Source organism: Protobothrops mucrosquamatus, unplaced genomic scaffold (assembly GCF_001527695.2).
Source record: "Protobothrops mucrosquamatus isolate PMUCROS unplaced genomic scaffold, P.Mucros_1.0 scaffold6, whole genome shotgun sequence".
Lineage (NCBI taxonomy): Eukaryota > Metazoa > Chordata > Lepidosauria > Squamata > Viperidae > Protobothrops > Protobothrops mucrosquamatus.
Genome location: NW_015386393.1, coordinates 2942925 through 2966516, shown reverse-complemented (window position 1 = coordinate 2966516; position 23592 = coordinate 2942925). Strand labels below are relative to the sequence as shown.

Below are 23592 nucleotides of genomic sequence, written 5' to 3'. Positions count from 1 at the left end.
TACTGTAGTAAAGATAGTACAACTTTTTGCAAACATCCTCATACAGTATGTCTTAAATCAGGTTTGTAAAGATCGGCAATTTCTAACAAGAGCTACAGAACTTGTTTTCTTTATTAAAATAACTTTTAATATTTTCACCTATCCATTGTGAAGTAGACACTGAGATTCAGATCACACAAAACAGTAAGCCAGGTGCATGATTGGCTTTTAGTTTTTTGAAGTTGATTGAGATGGAATATAATTGTACTCTAGTGTTACACAGAAAAAAGTGCTCTTAAATTTACGTGAAAGCACCTTTCAATTGAATGGGTTGTGTCTGTGTCTTTGAGTCAGTTTTGACTCCTGTTGACTGGACTAGCCTTGGTAACTAGCTTTGGCAATATGTTTGGACTTGGTTTGCTATTGCTTTTTTTTCCTGAGAGTGACTGGCCCCAAATCTACAAATGGCTTTCTGCTTGAAGTGAATCTACAGCAACTTTAAGATGTAGGGACTTCAACTCCCTGATTCCTCAAATCAGCATGCTGACTGAGAAATTCTGGGAGTTGAAGTCCACATATCTTAAAGTTACCAAGGTTGAAAAAAACATTGTCTAGTGCAGGGGTCTTCAAACTTGGCCCTTTTATGACTTGTGGACTTCAACCCCCAGAATTCTTCAGCCAGGCACGCTAGCTGAGGAATTCTGGGAGTTGAAGTCCACAAGTCATAAAAGGGCCAAGTTTGAAGACCCCTGGTCTAGTGTGTGCCCTTGTGCTTGTGCTTTAACCATTTTAAACCAAAATGGCTCTTGGTTGAATGTTACTATATAGGGGGGGGGGGGAATCACCTAGTAGAAAATGTAGTTGAGAGGAGAATCAGTTACCAAGACAAAGAGTGTTTCACTGAAGTCTCTTCACTGATTTTGTTTCAAGCAGCAGCTGAACAGCCATCTGTCAAGGATTCTTTCCTTTGGATTCCTGCAATGAACTGAGGGTTAGCTTCAGTGACCCTTTTCATTTATATGATTCTATGAATAAACCAACGTTGACTGGCTTTTGCAACTGTCTAAATATATATACATCTAATATATACTGTTTCATTACATTTTTGGAGTCTGACATTCTTCTTTTCATGGCATTAGACTGAATAGATAACCCAACAGTCTTTAAACAGGGGATTTGATGCATACATGGAGAATATCATAAAGAGCATTAATGATGAGAATTATATACACATATTAAGAGATAAAGCTCAATTACCAAGGTTATAGTGAAGTGTTAAGACATCAACCAATATAAAATGCTAGATCTCTGATCCAAAGCAGCACAATGCATCGTTGTTGTTATAGCTTCCTTTTGAGATAAATTCTCTCAATTTTAGTTTTCAATATTGTATACATCATTTCTGCTAAATTGCTATATTTTATTATGCTAGAGTAGACTATTTATGTTGAATGACATCATAGCAAATCTGTCATTATTTTCCCTTGTCATAGAAAAGAGGTTACAAAGCTCAGAAGTATTGACCTGTACAATTCTTACAAAATAATGCTATAAATCCTATAATGTATAGAATTACATCAAAATATTTTATATGCACATTATTATTTATATACTACTACAGAAGCTAAAGTTTTATTTAAAATTAAATACACTTTCTTTTTTAATACAGGCAAAAAAAAACACACAGGAACTCTCCACAAAAAAAGTTATCCTGCATATATAGGATAAGCCCTTGTGCGCAAGCGCAGATCATTCCTCGGTCAGAGGGAAACAAATTCGTAGTTATGGCCTCCGTTGCATTGTGGGTATTATCCTTCTCCCCCCCCTCCCCCCCGGGAGGCTTAAGCTACAGTAGTGATCAAATACTGTACGTCTCCTTTAGGACTGAATTTCAAGAACCTCGACGGAAGCTTCTCATTGGATGTCCGGCACTATATGCTGATTGGCTATAGAGCGAAGCCTTGGCTTAAGGCGGGCGGAAGTCCTGCAGGCGGAAGTGGAAGTTGACGTTACTGTGGCATCGCAGATAGAAGGATGGTGAGACTTGCGAATGGGGAAAGGGAGCTAACGGAGAAAATTTTTATTTCTGTTTAAGAATAAGAGTTAAGAATAAGAATTAAACTCGTTGTTACTTAAGGATAATTAGGGCTACTTGTTTCTGCACATTTATTTTAAAATAATTTTGTATTGCCTTTAATGAGGCTTGCTCACAGGCGTGAATTTAGGATTGTCCTTTTGTGGCTATGCTGTTTCACTCATGAGCAAAACTCAATAGTTGCACGAGTTATGTAATTTCAGCCTTAGGATTATGGAACTGAAGTAGGGTAAAGTATTAGGGGCTAGCTTGTTTTGTGAGAGAGTAGTTTATATGAACCAGGAAAACAAAATGTTATTAAACTGTAGATCAGTGTTTCTCAACCTTGACAATTTTAAGGCATGTGGACTTCAACTCCCAGAATTCCACAGCCAGCATTGCTGGCTGTGGAATTCTGGGAGCTGAAGTCCACGTGCCTTAAAATTGTCAAGGTTGAGAAACACTGCTGTAGATATTTCTCTCCAGTTTAATTTGGTCTATAGCTGTTTCTTTTTATAATGCTGCTTTTTATTGTTATAAAAGCCTTCACCGGGAGAATGTATTTAGAGATATGTTTAAAGCATCTCAGATAAGTGTTATTCCTCGTTGGGCTTTAGAGAAACCTGCTAATATTACTTTTGATTATTTTAGGGTTTACTGTGAAATAACTGAACGATTTTCCTGGAAATGTATCCTGCCTTAGCATAAGCAAGAAGATGTTGGTGGTTGTAAAGCTAGTCATCTTGTTTATGATGTGGGATTAAATACAATTTTGGTCTGTCCATTGTTCTTAATTTGACTTCTTCCAATTTGGTTTTAGAAATTGAGACTACGTTGACCTACTTTTCAAAATATAAAAACGATTATTGGATTAATACCATTATGACTAATGGTATTTCACAATGAAAGGCATGATCTGTTGGTTTATGGAAAACTCTTTAGTCTAGCTGCTTAAAGGAAAGTGGTGAAGAATCTTTTCTTCATAAATGTTAGAGCTGAGGTTGAAACTTATTTCCATCTTAAAATACCTCAATTAAACTCTTAAGAATTTATTTTTCAGTGGCTGCTGGCCATGAAAACCTTGATCTTCAGATCTAGTCCATTTGAAAACTATGTGCTGCTGATGAACACACAATAAAACAAGGGAATTATCTTTCTGTTCCGTTGATACTGTTGTTGGAGATGCTTTGGGAACCATAATGGGAATAGTCTACAATAGGAAGATGGTTTTTGATCCAGATGAATGTTTATGTTAGGAGCTTGAAATTGGGAGGGGATGAAACATGCCGTTTCTACTTGTGTTAAGAGCAGGAGGAGTACTTCACAATGTGAGGCAGCCTCCTGACGAGTGACAGCAAATATTGTAAAAAACTACAAGATGAAATTGCTCTGGCAGTTTATTTATACTCTGGGTATGTTTCTCAAGCTGTTGAACTTTCTGTTACAGCTTCCACTGTCCTTGCTGAAAACGGCACAGAACCACCCAATGGTAAGTTATCGGACTTGGTTATTAGGGTAAAAGTGTAAGTCTTTTATTTGCAAAGAAAGCTTTTTGGAAGTTCCAAAATACAATTAGTCCTTGACTTATGACCATAATTGAGTCCAACATTTCTGTTGCTAAACGAGACATTTAAGTGAGTTTTGCCCCATTTTACAATCTCTCTTGCCACTTGTTAAGTGAATCACTGCAGTGGTTAAGTTAGTTACCTGGTTGTTAAGTGAATCTGGCTTCCCCATTGACTTTTCTTGTCAGAAGGTCACAAAAGGGGATCACATGACCCCGGGACACTGCAACCGTCATAAATACGAGTCAGTTGCCAAGCGTGTGAATTTTAATCACATGATCATGGGGATGCTGCAATGGTCGTAAGTGTGAAAAACAGTCGTAAATCACTTTTTTTCAGTGCCATTGTAACTTTGAATGGTTGCTAAATGAACTTTTGTAAGTCGAGAACTACCTGTATTTGCTTTAATTCTTGATGCTTTTTGTGGCTTCCGTCTTTTGTATATCTTATGCTAGGATCAGAGACTAACCTGCAAATATTTAATGCTTAGCAAAGCTGTTGTTCCAGTTAGTGTCTAAATGGAAATTTGGTAACAGTGCTTTGATTTTTTTCAAAGGAATAAATTGTATTAATTATTGTACATTACACTTCCATATCTATTGGCCTGTAAAGATTTTCAATAATATAAATATGCAAAGCAATGCATTTATATAAAATACTTTTTAAATGTAAGCACTCTGCATTGATTTTAAACAATGTTTTATATGTGGTATTACAAAATAATATGCTGGGTAATTTAAAATATAAAGATATAAAGCTGTGTAACATGTAGAAGATCCAATAATACAACTTTTTTAATCTTTTCAAAGATGAGAGCAAAGCTTCCAAAATGAATAACAAAAAACCAGAGAAGTGATGTGAAAATGTTAAATTGAAAATACCCTTAATGATATAATATACATTGCAGCTGTTAATTTTCTGAATATCAAACTTGCTCACTTAGTGGCCCATCGGTGGAAAGTTTTCAAATAATAAAAAGTACTTAATAGTGTGATAGCATGTAGTATGCTAATTTAAGTGGTGTATATTTATTATAACTGATCTTAATAAAGTCTGTCTGATGCACAGATATTCAAGTGGAACATGATCTTACTCATCTCCTAGTGCCTTTTTGAAGAGCCATATGTTTAATGATGTCAGAAAACAGAGTAAAGAGGAGATGGTGTGGATATTTGGGAGTAGTTTTCCCAAAGGAGGAAAGCTGTCACTGAGTAAGCTCAAGCCCAGAGCCCCTCAAGATAGCATTCCTTTAGCGTTGAGTCCCCCAGCAAGTCTCCTGTCTGATGGCTAGATTCAGCTTGGAGGTATGCAAGTCTTTAAAGGTGACACCCAGCGCCTTGAAAGTTATCTTGCAGCCAATATAATTCCTACCAGGCACAGCCAAATAAAACCCCTATATTGGTCCTCACTGCTACTTTTGCTTACAGATAGAGAGTTAAAAAAATACATAATTGCCGATGAGATACAAAAACATGCACAGAGTACACAAATCAGTGAAAGCATCTCTCACGTTCATCAAACCCAACCAACCTTATCATAGTTGTTGTGCATTAATCCACTGTGGTGCTTAAAAGTTTGTGGACCTTTTTGAATTTTCGATATGTAGCTTTGGATTATTTTCCTCAATAAATAAATGGACAAGTGTCGTGTGTTTGGACTTATTCATTTAATTGGGTTCTCTTTAGTTTTAGGAAATATGGAGAACATATGTTTTATGCAGAAATGTATGCAGAAATATTAGAAATTCAAAAGAGTTAACGAACTTTTAACAACCACTAAATGAGATGCACAGTTCTATGTATACATGGACATTCACTGGGCCCGATGCTATTTTGTGCCAGCATTCCAAGTTCCAGATGTTCCCATCCACTCTGAAGTAATGACAAGAGCTAGGCTGAAATTTTTACTATTTAAAAATCCAATTGCAGTAGGTGAAACAGTTATTCAAAGTTACAGTACACGTGGCCTATAAGTGTTTCCTGAAGAAAAGTTCCCGAAGAAGCTTCTTGGATGAGGAACTGAAGAAGCTTCTCGGATGAGAAGAGAAATGTCTTCAAGGAAAAACAAAATCCAGTTGCCTTTTGAAAAAAAATACACCCTTGATTCACGTGGCCTATTTTGTTTCAGGACTGAAACATTCAAAAAAAGTGGTTCTGAAGTCACCCCTCTAATTAAATGCTCCTATGAAACTGAATTCACTGGGTGAAAAAAGTGCATTTGTCAAGAGAAAAATTAATTGGAATCCTCCCCAGTTATAGAGGTGTGTGGGGGGGTGGCAGACAAATAGAATCTGAAATAGTCTGCAAAAGTTTTTTGACAACAGTATTCTTTTAAACTTAGGTAAGATTTGTACATGTTAAATGATTGTGATGATGGTGTTATCCAATCAGTCGTGTCTGACTCTTGGCGATTCTGTGGGCCAGGTCTCTCCCCATCTTCCAGTCTTGCACTACTTGAGTTTCTCTATGCTCTGGCTGGTCAGCTTTGGTGGTGTCCAGCCGCCATGTTCTTTGGCATCCTGGTTTCCTTTTACCGCTAACTCTTCCAAGCCTAAATGCTTTCTTCAGTAAATTCCCCTGGATGACATGGCCAAAATAAGCGAGATGCGGTTTTGTGATTTTTGCCTTCTAGTGAGATGTCTGGTGTTATATGCTCCAGCACTTACTTGTTAAATATTTCCATCTAATAACCGTGGTGCCTAACTCTGAAAGGCAGTAGCTTATTGGATATGTTGTATGTATGTATGTATGGAGGAAATAGCAATGGGCGAGGAAGAAAACAGGTTTTTGTTTTATGAGAATGAACTACTGTTTCTTAACGGAATTGCACTACTGTACTCTCTGTTGATCTTGTTTGGTCTTTTCAGCTGGTGGAACTCAAAAATGGTGAAACTTACAATGGCCACTTGGTTAGCTGTGATAACTGGATGAACATCAATCTTCGAGAAGTTATTTGCACATCAAGGGTAAGGACAGCCGCTATGCTTTTCTGCTATGGACGAGGGCTGCCAGTTTTGACAAAGTAAGACAGGGGTGTCAAACTCAATTTCATTGAGGGTCGCATCAGCATTGTGGTTGCCCTCGGAGGGGTGGGGCGGATGGGTGTGGCCAGGGTGGGTGCAGCCTACTGGGTGGGCGTGGAGTAGGTGTGGCCTATTGTGTGGGCATGGCCAGCTCTACATTGTTCGCGTCGAGGGTGCCTGTGGGGGCCTGGGCAGGAGTGGGACAGATCTGAGGGTCTCTGGCAGAAGGGGGTGGGACCAGGGCAAGTGCCAAGGCATAGTCCACTGGAGGAGCCTCACTGTTCCTCTCAGGCCATGCGGGGGGGCTGGATGGTGGTGCGGGCTGCCCAGAGCTCTGGGCAGCAGAGGTCAAATGCCCAGCCTGGCCCACGAGCACCCGCGGGACCAAGCCCAGCCCCACTTCCCCAAGGGGGCGCCCAGCTGCACTTACCTCCTCCTCAAGGCTGCTGCTGCTGTGCTTGCTCTCCTTAGCCAGGTTGCTCATGATGGGTACAAGGGCAAAGTCAGAGGGAGGCCCATTCCCTCTCCATGGGAGGAGACCCGGCTTTGTATCCAAAGCTTCCTTAGCAATAGGACGGGAGACCCCCAGGATAGGCCAGGAGGAAGGGGCAAGGGGATGGCGAAAGGGCAGCAGGGCAGGACTAAAACAGGATTTATCTCAGACCCTCCCTCTCCTTCTTTCCTTCTTTCTTTTCTTCCTTCCTAAGAACAGAGTGGTGGGGAAATATTTGAGATGAGGGAGGGAGAAAAACAGGCAAGAAACGCAGCCTGGGCCAGGGCCAAGGCAGCGGGGGCCGTTCCCTCACTGTTTCCAGGATGGCTTTGTGGGCCACATGAAACCACTTCGCAGGCCGCATCTGACCCCCAGGCCTTGTGTTTGATATGTTTGATATGACAGAAATGAAATCAGAAGAATGATCCTGTAGAAAACATTTATATAGGCTTTAGGAATTGCTTGTACTTTGACCTTTGTTGCTGCAGTTAAGCAAATCACCATGGTCATTAAATGAATCACATGGTTGTAAGCAAACCTGACTTTCCCCATCAATTTTGCTTGTTAGAAGCTGGCTGAGAAAATCACAAATGCAATCATGTGCCACCAGGACACTGGAAACATCATAAATGCCAGTTGCCAAGGCCCAAATTTTGATCATGTGACCACGGAGACAGTGCAACAGTTGTGTGGCCCAGTTGTACATCAATTTTTTTCAGTGCCATGTTAACTTTGGTCATTAAGCAAATAAGGCATAGGTTGAGTATTACTTTCTAAACCAGTGGTTCTCAACCTGTGGGAGCCCTGGGGTAAACCCCAGCTAGCTGGTAAAGTGCCCCCAGCGGTTCGTTCCGACAGGCGGTAAAAAAAACAGGCGGTAAAAAAAGGGGAAAAGGCCGCCCACGGAATGGAGGGAACCCGACCCGGTCGACCACCAGCCGGACGAGGCAGAGACGGCGAACGGTCGATGCGGAGCGCCGGCGCAGGGGGCGGAATCACGCATGCGTGGCGCTCCCGGGCAGGGAAAGTCCTCGACTTACGACCGGTTGGGTAGTCCTCGACTTACGACCGGTTTAGTCCTCGACTTACGACCGGTTGGGGTCGCGGCATTAAAAAGGTTGAGAACCACTGTCTAAACTCAAATCTTGGTGATCCCACGTCTGTTTCTAAATATTTTATATTTGCTAGTTGCCCACTAGGTGGTGCTGTCAGCCTGACTTCTCCCTCCAGATACCAAATTGGTTGGGCCTTGACAGCCTTTTAGGAAATAAAAACATTTTGCTTCTTAACAGAGAGAAATTTGAGAGGGAAAACCAATATTTGGTTCAGGAAGAGAACCCATAGTATTAATGGGTCACAAACAATGGGAAGGCAGTGAGAATTCTCCCTATTAAACTCTTAAAATAACTTTTATAGGTGCTTTAAGCCATTTTTTAATATGATTAAAAAGAACTTTTGACATACGTCTGACGTGCTGAATATTATTTTTCGAAGATTTAAAAAATATTTGGTCTTACCTTTCCAAGATACTGATTTTTTAATCAGACCGTTGTTTTGTAAAATGATAAGGAATAAATAAATAAATAAATAAATAAATAAATAAATAAATATAAGATAAAACAGATAAGATAAATTAACCTTTATTGTCTTTTTTTTTTTTTACTGTGAGCAGACTGGCCCACAATAAAAATGAAATTCTGTTGCCTGCTCTCAAAAGAAAGTATATAAAAATCACTGTCTGTTTTGAATACATAGCGGAAAGAGGAAACTAGAGAGTTCCACCAGGTTGATGCTCTATGGAAACAAACCGATTGAGTCTCGATGTCCTGCTTTTAATATAATTGAAAATTCGAAATCCAGGCTACTGAGAGCAACCACGGTCTGGTGCTTCATCCTTCTTCCTCGTGTATTTTCTTGGAAAGGATGGAGACAAATTCTGGAGGATGCCTGAATGTTACATCCGTGGCAGCACCATCAAATACCTGCGCATTCCTGATGAGATCATCGACATGGTGAAAGAAGAAGTGGTCTCCAAAGGCCGTGGCCGTGGTGGGATGCAGCAACAGAAGCAGCAGAAAGGACGTGGCATCGGTGGCACTGGGCGAGGTGAGTCCTCTTTTTAAAATCTTGGGAAGAAGTTGGGAAACTTTCCCACGATCGTTAAAGTCACAACACTTGGAGCCATGGGGATTGAAAACTTCCTGAACGATGCCATTCAAACTCTACACTAAATCAGAATGTGTTCCTTTTAGATAGGATTTTGTTTGAAGCCGTATCATGGTTTATTTGGGAAAATCCTGGCTAAATTAAGCCTGACTAAGAACAGGTATGAATCTCACCCATTCACCACTGTTTCAGTAGGAGCTGAGCTCTATGGCAGGAATGGTAAAGCGGAGTCTGCAGCTATTCAGGCTTTGGCCAATGTAAGGGATTGGGTTAGTATCCCCTTGCTTCAGTTCTTGTAGCAAAGTGTAGGATACAGCCTTCCAGTAAGCCTTAGTATCCTAGCTGATGTTAACATCTGGAATATACTACATTTCAGCTCTTTAGTACTGGGGCAGTTGTCAGTAGAGGTGGAGTGTTCTGTTAATGCTCCTCAGAAGATCTCCATGAATACTAAAGTCATCTAACAGCCTTTGTTACATTGTGAATTCCACCCATCTATGGATGCTGTGTGAAGTTCCTTTTCATCTGCCCTACTGCCAGCAGTTTATCAAATTATCATAATTTGAAGAAGAGGAAAACCTGTCTATCTACTCCTTCCCCTGAATTATCTGTATCTATCTGTGTCTCAGCTTGGCTGCGTTTCCTCTGAATGAGACTGGGAGGGCAAAACAAATGTTCTTCCAGTTATCATAATTAATTATTTTTCCCCCATATGCAGCAGGTTTCAAGGCAGAGTACTTTCCTGCCTTTTTGTTAGCTACTTATAATTGGCATAAGAATTGTTTAAAAGATAAATCATTAGTATCCTTGAAGTTTAACTCAAAAAGTCTCCTCTGGAGGCATTTGGAAGACTACACGTTACTCTCCTGGGACATTAAAAGAACAGTAACTCTCAATGGCCCTGAGAATTTGGTTTGCTCTCCCAAGGTCTCATCAATCACTGGAATAGCTTACCTCCAGAAGTGGTGGGTGCTCCATCACTGGAGGTTTTTAAGAAGGGACAGGGCAGCCATTTGTCTAGAATGGTATAGGATGCTTGAGCAGGAAGTTGGACTAGAAGACCTCCAAGGTCCCTTCCAACCTTATTATTCTATGTTCTGCTTTCCAAAGTAGTAACTTTGCTGTGTTGTGCCTACAAAGTGTTATTGTAACTGTGCCTCCAGCTAGTCAATTCCTTCAGACCTAACCAGAGTTTGGAAAGATTCTTCAGTAGCCTGGCTTATGGTCTTTTAAACATTCTGGGAATCCCACATTTGCGAGGCGAATAAGGATAGCATCCACAAGGTTTTTTGCCTGGCACTTGCTGAAAGGTGAATTTCATCAAGTCTTCTATATCCAGACATCTTAGGGAAAGTTCTTAAGCACCACAAAATACAGGTGGTTTTCTGCTGTTTACTGTTACCACACTCCCCAGCTTCTGGTTAATGCTGACATACTAACATTGCCTTTTAAAAATTACAGTGCCTACAAATAGTTATTGTTGTCACCCATTCCAGATATAACACAGGAATTTCAATGGCACAGATCTCTCAATTTGTTAAACTGGGTGACAAGACAAACCATTGTATCCATATGTGGCAACATAGACTTGGATGCAAGGATTACAGAATTCTGCGGTGATGCATTTTGATTGGAGTATATTTTTACTATAACTTAACATTTCAGTTTCAAGGCCATCTGACTCCACAACTACCCTGCAGCTTATGGTGAAGTAGCATGTACAGATTTACCCATGACAGCTGATGGCCAAGGTTTAGCTAAGGAGTAAGAAATGAATTTTCCTGGATTCTGGCATCCTGCTTCACATAGCAATCAACCAGATGTTCCCAGGGCAGGAAGGCATATTAACTGCCCTTCAGCAACTATTCAGGGGTAGATTGCCTCTGAACATACCAATTCTCCAGCTGACATTTAATAGCTATTGCTTCAGCTGTCCAATATTCATTTAAAGATTTCTGGGTTTGCCTTCTGCAGAAGATAACCACATTCTTGTATGTTTGCTTGTCTGCCTCTCCGTCCCAGTTAAGGAAAATTGGGGGTGGGCAAATTTGTTTCCTAGAGGCCTGTATTTATATTTTTGATTGAGATAGAAGACCATGGTAATTGACTGAAGATTTCAAACTGGACAGAATTCACACATGAAATAGAGTAGCATCTGTTATTGTTCACAGACAATAGGTCTATTGACCCCTATTTTTCCATGACGGTTAAAAACCTGCTAAATGGCATTCTATTCTGAATACCAAAGGTGAGGGCAAGTAGAAGGAGGCAGTGGTTTATGGGTTTCTTTAGCCTGGATGCGTGTTTCTAGCACCTATTGGCAGCAAGTTGCTAGATTGCTTGGTCCAGCAGGGTTAATCCTACATTGTGTAGCATGCTAAGTGCTGGCCTAGAAACCAGGAGACAGTGAGTTCTAGTCCTGCCTTAGGTATGAAAGCAGCTGGGTGACTTTGGGCCAGTCACTCTCTTTCAACCCAATCCACCTTACAGGGTTGTTGTGGGGAAAATAGGAAAAGGAAGGAATATTTATACCTGCTGCCTTGAGTAACTTATAGAGTAATAAAGGCGGGATAAAAATTTAATAAATACGACTTAAGTGGCCTATTCAACAACCAATTGTTAAACAAAGCACCTGAACATTGACACAGTGCTGATCAGTACTGGTCATAAAAACCTAGCAGAGATTGATCTCGGAGAGCTCTGGTTGATAATATAGTTGTGTGATGTGGGTGGAATTGTCTCCAAGTCAGAGGTCCCCAGCCTTTTGGGCACCAGGGACCGGTTCCATGGAGGAAGGTTTTTCCACGGACCGGGGAGTGCGTGGTTTTTGTGTGCTACCTGCATCCCACAGATGGGGCTTTGCTTGTTTGTGTGGACCGGTTGCTGGCATGCCACGGACTGGGGGTTGGGGACAGGGCTGTGGAGTCGGTAGATAAATGTTCCGACTCCGACTCCTCAGTTTTTTGTACTTCCGACTCCGACTCCCCGACTCCGACTCCTCTGTATTAATATGCGACTGTATTTTATACATTCCTTGAAGGAAAGAAAGGCAACTATGTACAGTAATGGTGTCCTGATGACCGACCCTTCGGTTGTCAGATGACATAACTTGTCAAATTCGTTTTCTGTTTGTGTTACTTTTGTTGTTTCAAAATAATTAAAAAAAAATAATTAAATTAATTAGTTCACCGACCTATCATCGTCGTCCGTATTTGTTCAGGAACAGGAACTTTACCAGTTCAAAAATACAAACGACATTATTTGGTTGTTTTAGAACAAAAACAAAGCTTATCTATATGAACCAAAAAACAAAATCTGTGAAATTCCAATCTAAATTTAGTAGGAGTCGGAGTCGGTGCATGGTTTGCCGACTCCGACTCCGACTCCAGGTACCCAAAATTTCCTCCGAATCCAACTCCCCGACTCCGACTCCACAGCCCTGGTTGGGGACCCCTGCTCCAAGTCCCTCCCTTCTGGAGATAATCCTCCCCTTTCTGTTTACAGGAGTATTTGGAGGCCGTGGCCGAGGAGGGGCCCCAGGAAGTGGCCGAGGACAACAAGAAAAAAAGCCAGGGAGACAAGCAGCGAAGCAGTGAGAAGCTGAACTGTGGCCAGGAAGTGCTCGGCGCCCAAATGCTGCGTCATTGGGACAGATTGGTTTGCTGTCTCCTCTTAACAAAACAAAGTTGTAATTTTTTTTAAAAAATGTGAATAACTGGGACATTAGACATCTTAGGAGGGTTTACAGGTGTTCTACCGCTCAAGCACGTAGTTCATCTTCTGTTTGAGTGGGCGCTGATGGAGAGTGCTCAACTGGCTCCCCTCTCCTTGAAATTGCTACGGTAGCCAAGTTCACATTTTTGAAATTGGAGCGATAATGTGCAGTTTTTGTGTGAGCAGTTTCATTCTAATTGATAAACCATGAAAAGCATTTAAGCAAGCAAAAAAAAAACTTGATTGTGTTGTGCGGAAGATTTGCAATCCTGGGTTCTCGGTAGCCAAAGTTCCCAGAATTTAGCAGCTGGAGAGTGAATGTTGTTTTTTCCTCCTAGCTGAGGAGAAGAATTAAAAGCAATGAAACAGCTTACCTCGCAATCTTTTTATTGCCTTGCGAGATCATTTTTTTTAAGGATTGGACTACTTTGAAGAGGGAATTAGCTCTAGAACAACTTCACCTTTCAAAAGTTTACTTTTTCACCCAGTTTCAGAAATGATACCTTCAGTGACTTACAGAGACTATTTTCATTGCTGAATTTCTGTTTTAAACAGCTGAAATGTGGCCTCTTTTGCCCAGTTGAAGTAGCTTTTCTGTAGCCCAAAGTGAGAATATCCGTGACCCATGGCGAGCCTCAAACTAAGGCAAAATTTAGAAAAAGCTGTACTTCAAATGACTGGGTCCAGAGGCCGGTCTCCATCCGTTCTGACTAACTTTTCTAGTGATCCCACACAGGAAGTGAAATTTCACAAGCTCCACACGTACGCTTCAAAGTGTGCCGAATGGAATTAGATGCCTCAGCTGTAGAGGGTAAAGACTGGATTTCAGATGACACTTCTGAAAATACCATTTTAAAAGCAGCACTTAACACTGCCCGTTAGTCAGTACTGAGAGAGAGGGGGAAAAAAGCAGCTGCAATATTTTGGGTAAAAACATTTTTACACATTTTTGGCCTCTGCTGTCTGTTACAGGTGGAATAAAGTTTTATCTGTTAATGTGTGTGTATGTTTTAGAAAAAGGAGGTGGGTATGTTAATGAGGGGCACTGTAGAAACTCTTCTCCAGATATAATAATAATCACACTCAAGAACAGGCAAAACTCCCTTTTTCTGGCATGTGTCGGATTTCTTCTCTTGCATGTAGCATCTTTTTTCTCTTGTACAGATCTTGTTTTGCTTTCTACCTTTGAAATTCAAGTGAATGTTGTCTTGTTTTTGAGGCCTTCGTTTTTCTTCATTAGGAAAATGGGACTGCACCTTTTCTTACAGATTGGAAGGGTGGGATTCATGTCATTTGGAAGCCTATTTGCTGTGAAAGTTATTACGGGTAGTCCTCAACTTATGACCAATCACTTAGTGATCTTTTGAAGTTACAACGGACACACACACACACACATCAATTCCAAAGGTTTTTATGACCCGGATTTGAAGCTCCATGGCTGCTCTCCTCCCCACCACCACCACATTCACTTGATTGCATTTTGGGCACTCGGGAGCTAGCCTGCATTTACAGCCATTTGCAGCATCTTGGCGTTGATAGGACCACGATAGGCAACTTTTTTTTTTTTTGCCAGAAATCAGCACGTACCTCTGGTTTCTGTCAAAAAACCGTCCATTGAGGACAATGGGTTTGCTTAATGACAAAAATGTTAAACATGGGTTGGTCACATGAGGGTCTTAACGACCGACATGACATGCAACAGCACTTAAGACTTATATACCGCTCCAAAGTGCTTTACAGCCCTAAGCGGTTTTACAGAGTCAGCATATTCCCTCCCCCCCCCCCCAAACAATCTGGGTCCTCGTTTTATCAACCTCAAAAGGATGGAAGGCTGAGTCAACCTTAATAATAATAATAATAACAACAACAACAACAACAACAACAACAATAATAATAATAATAATAATAATAATAATAATAAAGTTGGAAGGTACCTTGGGGGTCATCAAGTCCAACCCCCTGCTCAGGCAGGAACACTACACCATTTCAGACAAATGGCTGTCCAGTCTCTTCTTAAAAACTTACAGTGTTGGAGCATTCACAGATTCTGGAGGCAGGTTGTTCCATTGGTTAATTGTTCTGTCAGGAAGTTTCTCCTTAGTTCTAAGTTGTTTCTCTCTTTGATTAGTTTCCACCCGTTGCTTCTTGTCCTGCCTTCAGGTGCTTTGGAGAATAGCTGGACTCCCTCTTCTTTGTGGCAGCCCCTGAGATATTGGAACACTGCTATCATGTCCCCCTTCGTCCTTCTCTTTGTTAAACTAGACATACCCAATTCCAGCAACCGTTCCTTATATGTTTTAGCCTCCAGTCCCCTAATCATCTTTGTTGCTCTTCTCTGTACTCTTTCTAGAGTCTCAGCATCTTTTTTACATCGTGGTGACCAAAACTGGATGCAGTATTCCGAGTGTGGCCTTACTAAGGCATTGTAAAGTGGTATTAATACTTCACGTGATCTTGATTCTATCCCTCTGTTAATGTTGGCTTTTTTGGCAGCTGCAGCACACTGCTGGCTCATATTTAAGTGATTGTCCACTAGGACTCTGAGATCCTTCTCACAGTTACTCTATTGAGCAAGGTACCCCCTATACTATACCTGTACATTTGGTTTTTCTTGCCTAAATGTAGAACCTTACTTTTTTCACCATTGAATTTCATTTTGTTAGATAGCGCCCAGTGTTCAAGTGTGTCCAGGTCCTCCTGTATCTTAAGCCTGTCTTCTGGAGCGTTGGCTATTCCTGAGCAGAATTAGCCTGTAATACTGCATTCTAACTACTGTGCCAGCACAGCTCATAATGAAATCCCATACCACTACAGTTATAAGTTGAGGACCTACCTATATATGATTTGGGGAGGGGGAGGGCAAATTGTGATTCCATACGGTCTCTCCTGTAAGCAAACTGCACATGGTATGACCCTCAAGGAAAACCACCTTCTCTGTTGCTCTTTCCATGACTCTTGTGAACAGACAGTCGGCCTTTGTTTCGGGGGCAGGTGCCCCCCCTCCCAAGAGCACACTCTTCAGACTTGCTTCGGCAGGCCTGCGTTGGCTCAGCTGTGTGGTGACTCACTCACTCCTCCCCAGGTCTGCGTCTAGAATAGCTGCACACGAGGAGGAGCTGTACAAATACTTTGAAGCCTGCGTTAAGCAACTAAAAATAATCATGTCTCAATCCTTCCCTCCCTCTTTTATTTTTATTAATGTTGTTCTTCCTCTCCTGATGCATTGTGGTTAGCCGCCATAGCCTAAAAGCCTTCGGGCTGTGCTCCAAGGAAACTGCAGTTTGCAAATAGACGTAGAAAGCTCACCCTGGACTCCTGGAGCAGGAGGGAGAGTTCTGCCCTTAACTCTTGGCACCTGCTCAGCCTCAACAGCTTTGCCGGCCATGATGAGATGCCCACAAAAGGAGCAGGTGGATGCTGCTGTACACAAGGAGGCCACCCACTTAAATCAAGGGCCAGATGTTGTCCGGGCCATCTACACCTGGGAAGGAGCCTCGCTTGGCCATTTCAAGTATCTTTTTTTTTTTAATCATTGGTCAGGCCAGATGTATCAAGCTCCTAAAAAGTACTTTCCTTTGTTGAGACTCCAGCAACTGATAATTCAGATGGAAAGTAGATTTAGCTATTAAGACTTTTAAGAGGCTCCTAAGATAAAACGTTGAGTAGAGTTGGATTTTTTTTTTCCCCTAGCACTCCCTATGTTCCCAAATCTTGTGGATAGCAGTGAGTACAGGTAGCCTTTGACTTTGCAACAGTTCATTTAGTGCAGTGATGGCGAACCTTTTAAAGACTGAGTGCCCAAACTGCAACCCAAAACCCACTTATGCATCGTCGAGTGCCGGGTGGGTGTGGCCCATTGGGTGGGCGTGGCTGCAGTGGTAACAGCAGACTGGGTGGGACTAAAAAGTTCAATCAATCAATTCCAACTTTGCAAGAACTTTTTTTTTCCGTGAGAAGTTGAAATTGACTGATTGAACCTTTTTTTTTTTTTTTGCACATGGCGGCGGAGGCCTAAAGCAAAAAGGTTTTATAAAACCCAGCTGAAGGCCCAGGACTGGGGCGACGGCGCGTGTGCCCACAGAGAGGGCTCTGAGTGCCACCTCTGGCACCCGTGCCATAGGTTCGCCACCACTGATTTAGTGACTGCTTGAAGTTACAACGGTACTGAAAAAAGTGACATGACTGTTTTTCACACTTATGACCCTTGCAGCATCCCCGTGCCATGTGATCAAAATTCAGACGCTTAGCAACTGACTCGCATTTATGACGGTTGCAATGTCCCGGGATCATGTGATCCCCTTTTGCGATCCCCTTCTGACCAGCAAAGTCAATGGGGAAGCCAGGTTCACTTAACCGTATCACTAACTTATCAACTGCAGAGATTCACTGAACGACTGTGGCAAGAACGGTCATAAAATGGGGTAAAACTCACTTAAATGTGTGGTCATACGTTGAGGACTACCTGTATAAACTCAAAATCTATTTCCTTCAGTGTACTAGTATTCTGCAGGGTAATCCCTTTTTTCTCCTTGCACTCCTTGGGAGCCAGTGCAACACAAATTAAGAATACCTGAAGGAACACAAGAAAAAGGATTTGTTCTAAAAAATAAACCAGCTGTAAAATGGGCTCTCTGGCACTTTATCAGAGCCACCTGGAAAATAATCCAATTATTAGAGCATAAATTGAGCTGTCCTCATTTGGTGAGTCGGTTTTTTAAGTTTTAACTGAAGCATCCAGGTGGGTTGAACAATACAGTAGAGCAGAGTTCCCCAATCTTTCCAGCTTGGCGGCCCGGAAGGAAAGGGAGGAGCAGGGAAATGTATGCACGCGCGGCCGACGTGCGCGGTCATGCAAACGGGCATGTGCATGGCAGCGGCACATATACATGCGAGCTGTGTGCACCCTCAGCAACGCTCTGGCATCTGCATGCATGTGCAAACGGGCTGCTGGTACCCGCGCACATGCACAAACAAGCTCCTAGGCCCGTGTGATGCTGGTGGTGCTAGCATGCACAAACGGGGCTGCTAGCGCCCGTGAGTTGGGGGGGCTTGCCAGCTATTCCTGCGGCCTGGTGGCCAACAGGTCGGGGACCTGTGCAGTAGAGGACAGCCTGTCTGGATTGGTGTGAAGCCAACACTCTTCCCAGCTTCTAACTAGAGATGGGGAGCTTTAACAACTTGAGTAAAGAAAGATGCATTTACACCAGGAAAAGGTCGGAGATCTGGTCAAGAGTGCCTTTCTTCCTTGCCAATCCAAAAACTGGATTTAACTGTCCCAGAAGGATTTATTGACCACCTCCAGGCCAATCAGATAGCTGGGTGACCTTAGGAACCCCTCCTACGTGCTGCATTTCTTGAGCAGCCTTCCCATGTAAGTCCATCCATGTTGTGCTCTTAACCTTGAATGTGTGCATCTTAAATCAAAGGGATGACTAAGAGCACACCCAGCTCTTTTATACCCAGTTCTAAGTATAGTGCAGTAGTTGGCTAAATGTCAACTGAGTACAAGGCTCCAATAACTTTTAGGGCTGGTACTGAACTGGAGGGACGCTGAGGTTTGAAAGGCAATGGTGTATATGGCATGGCATCCTTTGGCTTTGAGACAAAACAAAACAAAAAAAAACCCCTTAGGTTCATAGGTTTGCCTTTGGAGCTTCACATCAGCATATTACTGGAACAATGAATGGGAAATACAGTACAGAAGAGCTTTAGTTAAACTGCCCTAGAAAATTTTGAAGGATGATGTGAAAATCTTTTAAAAGAGAAACGTGGAAACATGAATTTCTGAACTGTTGTTTTTCTTCGCAACTCCCCACACCAACATTTAAAAGCAGCATTTTTAAATGGCCCTTTTAATTCCAAAGTGCAGTGGGTGTGGCCCAGATATATGCTGTCAGGTGCTGTTTAAAGGTCTTAGAGAGAAGCAGTGCAGATATTTAATCTATTACCTAAGTTTCTAGCTCCCATGCTTTCTGTCCCAGAGAATTTGTAAGAACTGATTACCTAATTCATTTGCTCTTGTTTTAACCTTACTACGGTATTAATCAGTTTTGAACCAGACTTTAAAATGTTGCATATTTTATTTGTGTTATCACATTAGTGAGCAGCAATCCAACATCCATAAATACAGTAAGAAAAGCATATGGGATTTTGCTCTGATGGCCCAATAGGAAACTTTTTAAGAAGGACACAACATTGATTATGAATTGGAAGTACCGTACTTGCTACCTTTTGGTAACTTTTTGAAAATACATTTTAAACATAAAAAATATTCATCATGGGCTTAATTACCCAGATTTATTTTCCATGTATTAAAGTTCAAAATTACAAACCGCTGTACAGGTAAGTCCTTGACTTAGGACGGGCAATTGGAACCAGAATTTCCATTGCTAAACAGGTTGTTAAGAGAGTTGCGCCTGATTTTATGATTTTTATGAATTTTATTTGGCCAAGTGTGATTAGACGCACAAGGAATTTGTGGTGCAGAAGCTGCAAAGCAACAGAATAATAATAATAATACCAATAAGAGGGGAATGAACTTTTTTGCCATGCTTGTTAGGTGAATCACTGCAGTCATTAAGCGAGTCTGACTTCCCCAATGAACATTGCCTGTTAGAAGCCAGCTGGGAAGGTCACAAATGACCCCCGGGGGAAGCTGCGATCATCATAAATACACGCTGGTTGCCACATTTTTATCATGTGACCGTGAGGATGTGGCAATGGTCATAAGTGCGAGGACTGGTTGTAGGTTACCTTTTTGACTGCCATCCATTAAACGAATGGTTATAAATTGAGGACCCACCTGTATTGTATTGGGATAATATGCTAGAACTTTGTATCCGTGTGGGTATAAAAGCCCTCTAGAAAATTCTGGATCCCTAAATCATCCCAGCTCATGGCAATACTTGATCCCAAGATGCCCCTAGAGCTTCAACAGAACCTGGTTGCCTTAGACACCACCACCAACGATTGCCAAGATTTTTGAAAGGGGGGGGGAGGGGGCTTGAGCTGGAAACGACTGTGTTTTAATTACCAGGTGCCTGTGCAATTAAAACTAGAATTCTGACTGAAGCGGGGCTGGCTTTCTCTCCCTCCCAGCAGGGCTGCTCTCATCCCTGGCAGCAATCCAGGAGAGAGGCCTGCAACAGATTAAAGGCCCTGGAAGCTGTTTCTTTCTTAACCACCTCCACTGGGAGGGAGAGAGGGAGGGGGCTGGTGCAACATGTGCAAAGGGAGGCCCCAGGCTGGGAGAGAATCTGCCATCGAGAGGGGCTCCTTGAAAACGTGTGCCGGGATACAGTGTATTGGGCTGGAACACGCCCATCCATTTGGAATCTGAATACCTTAATGGGGGTGGTATCCCACATTAAAAGGAGGCTCACGCTTCTGCAACAGCAATTGGGACCCTCCCCAAACCTCTAAGACAAGCTATGGGTGTGCACCACAAGTCACACAATGTTAATGGCGGCCTCTGGTTCAAGCTACCTTAGCATTGTCTTTCCACAAAGCTCGCCAACCTGTGATTAACAATGCAGGAGGATCACAAACAGGTAAACTCTGAAAGATAACAAATGCTTCTCGATCAAAGTTTTGATAGATATTCATCCTGCATATTCATGAAACTTTTGCAGAGTTCCAACGGCCTCGTTTTCCGTTTCTAACTTCCCCGTGTTCCTTCCCTTTAATCTTTTTTTTTTCTTTACCAAACAAAAATAAATCTGATAAGGAGTGAAAAGCACAAGGGATGCGTAACAGTGTAAGATCACTGTAGGAGGCTAACCAGTCCTATTCAAGAATAAAACATGAACAGGAGACCTCATGGGCAAACAAAGGTCAGAATGCTGGTAACGTTGACAAGCAATACAGAAATTTTAGAGGTTGCTTTAAACTGTTCAAGCTTTCTGTAAGGGCCAGCTACGTGTGTATAAATAGCCACACCATTAGTACAAGACTCACAAATGGGACATTTCTAGGTTGGGAAGGCAAGGAAGTGGTACAGTATCTTCTTTTTGCTAGCTAAATACCAGTACAGGTATATTTTGTGGAGGGGGTGGGGTAGGGGACTGTTTTGCATCACATGGAAAGTCTGAACCTGTCTGTCCAGCCACAAAACCTGTCTTAGCTCACTAATTATGGGGTAGTTGGTATTTTCCCCAGAACAAGGGTGGAGCCTGGGAAGGCTTCATTTAGGACTTAGGACTTCCTTGCCCTAAATGGGCCAGTCTTGCCTGTGTCTGTAACTCCTTATTCTCTATTATGTGGAAAAATACTCCAAATGGCATAGAACTGTGTTGGATCTATTTATCTTCCCCATCTCCTCACCTCCGCCCCTTTGGAATGGAAAGATGGGGAGAAAGATTTGTGTCTTTTTGGAACAAGAAGATCTGCAGGTTTTTAGAGATAATGTGTCCCAACCAAGAATTTGATAATCTGGCAACCTGTTGGAGATTATGGCCATCTTTTATTCAGGCTTCTCTCTGTAAATTATAATAATTATGACCCACCTCTTACAAGTATATTTTAATTTTTCCATGCACTCTTTCAAATAAAATCTGACATATCTACCCTGGGATCATATGTTGAAAGGGACTGCTGACTCAGTTGCTTCTCAACCTCAGCAATTTAAAATGGATGGACTTCAACTCCCAGAATTCCCCAGCTAGCAGTTGAAATCCCATTTTAGGTTTTTGAGACTGAAAAACACTGATCTAATCCATCAACATGGACTAAATCTATGCCATACCGTGGCTGTCCTTACATATCACCAAGACTTTATAAACTATGGTTTATGGTTTAGTATGATATGAATTAGTTGTGGCTTATTCAACAAACTGCAGTAAGCAGGATGCATATAAGGTGTACCTAAGATAAATAGAATAACAGAATTGTAAGGGACCTTGGAGGTCTTCTAGTCCAACCCCCTGCTCAGGCAGGAAACCCTATACCATTTCAGACAAATGGCTGTCCAGTCTCTTCTTAAAAACTTCCAGTGTTGGAGCATTCACAGCTTCTGGAAGCAAGTTGTTCCACTGATTAATTGTTCTGTCAGGAAATTTCTTCTTAGTTATAGGTTGTTTCTCTCTTTGATTAGTTTCCATCCATTGCTTCTTGTCCTGCCTTCAGATGCTTTGGAGAATACCTCGACTCCCTCTTCTTTGTGGTAACCCCTGAAATATTAGAACACGTCACGTCACCCCTAGTCCTTCTCTTCATTAAACTACTAGACATACCCAATTCCAGCAACAGTCCTCTGATCACATTTGTTGCTCTTCTCTGCACTATTTCTAGAGTCTCAACATCTTTTTTACAATGAAATTCTTATCTCTGGTTGGTATGTGAAATGAATGGAATAAAATCTGAGCCCCACTTTGTCCATTCCAATACTGGAGAGAAAATGTTTTGTCCAGATGTTGAGCTACAATTTTGAGAATCCCTTACCATTTCTCATCTTCATTAGGGCTGCTGAGAGAACATCTGGCACACCACAGTATCCCCATGCCTGGATTGCTTACAGGATTCTTTTCCTAAGAATGTTTTCACAAGTAAGGGACATAAATGATGCTTTAAAAAAATACAATTATTGCCTAACACTTTTCTGTCAATTTTCATGGTTGCTCAACACAGATCATATCCAGAACCAGCATATAAATAAACAAATACCACCCAGTAGTATATTACTTTTTTATTTATTAGCATTTAAAACCTGTTGTTCCTCTAATGTAATGTTTCTCAACCTTGGCAACTTTTAAGGTTTGTGCACTTCAACTCTTCTGGCTGGGAAATCCTGGGAGTTGAAGTCCACACATCTTAAAAGTTGCCAAGGTTGAGAAACAAAGGCAAGGTTGGAAATCCTAGATGTGGCTGCATTACAAATTTCTATATCCTCCATGACTTACATTGATTGATGCTGCTGGGAATTGTAGTTCAGTCACAGGTCTAAAACTACATTATGGGAAGACTATGGAGATGATGGAACTTGTGGATCACAAAACTCCAAGGTTCTTCTCCGAACTTCAGGGATCTTATACTGTAGAAGGGCTCACCCGCTGCATTTTAAGGATTAGAATTAGTGCTCGACTTATGACTACAATTGGCACCAAAGTTTCCATTGGTAAAGCAAGGTGGTTGTTAAGTAAGTCATGTTACATTTTTGACCCTTTTTTTGCCATGATTGTGAAGTGAATCACTGCAGTCATTAAGTGAGTCAGCTAAGTGAATCCAGCTTTCTCCATTGACTTTGTCGGAAGCTGTCTGGGATGCTGTAACTGTCATAAATATACGCCAGTTGCCAAACATCTGAATTTTGATTATGTGGGGATACTGCGATGGTCATAATGTGAGGACTGATTGTCATTTTTTTCAGTGCAGTAGTAACTTCAAACAATTGCTGAACAAATGGCTGTAAGTCAAAGACTATGTGCACTTTATATGCTACATATTTTAACTGTTAGCTGCTCGGAGTGATGCATCTGAGAAGGGTGTCCATATACATCAAAATAGTTAATTAAAAATGAAACAAAATCACTTTATGGCTTTGCTCCATGCCCAAATCCAGCCAGTCATTTTGTATTTGGGATCC

The 23592-nt window shown here is 41.7% G+C and overlaps 1 protein-coding gene across 1 annotated transcript; it reads left to right on the top strand.

Annotated features, from left to right (window-relative positions):
- The first annotated feature begins 1984 nt into the window (after positions 1-1984).
- Positions 1985-14009, top strand: LSM4 (LSM4 homolog, U6 small nuclear RNA and mRNA degradation associated). The gene is made up of 5 exons (XM_015810053.1): positions 1985-2016; positions 3501-3542; positions 6485-6583; positions 9056-9239; positions 12804-14009. The coding sequence occupies exons 1-5, from the start codon at positions 2014-2016 to the stop codon at positions 12893-12895; spliced, it is 420 nt and encodes a 139-aa protein (XP_015665539.1). The 5' UTR covers positions 1985-2013; the 3' UTR covers positions 12896-14009.
- Positions 14010-23592: the final 9583 nt, after the last annotated feature.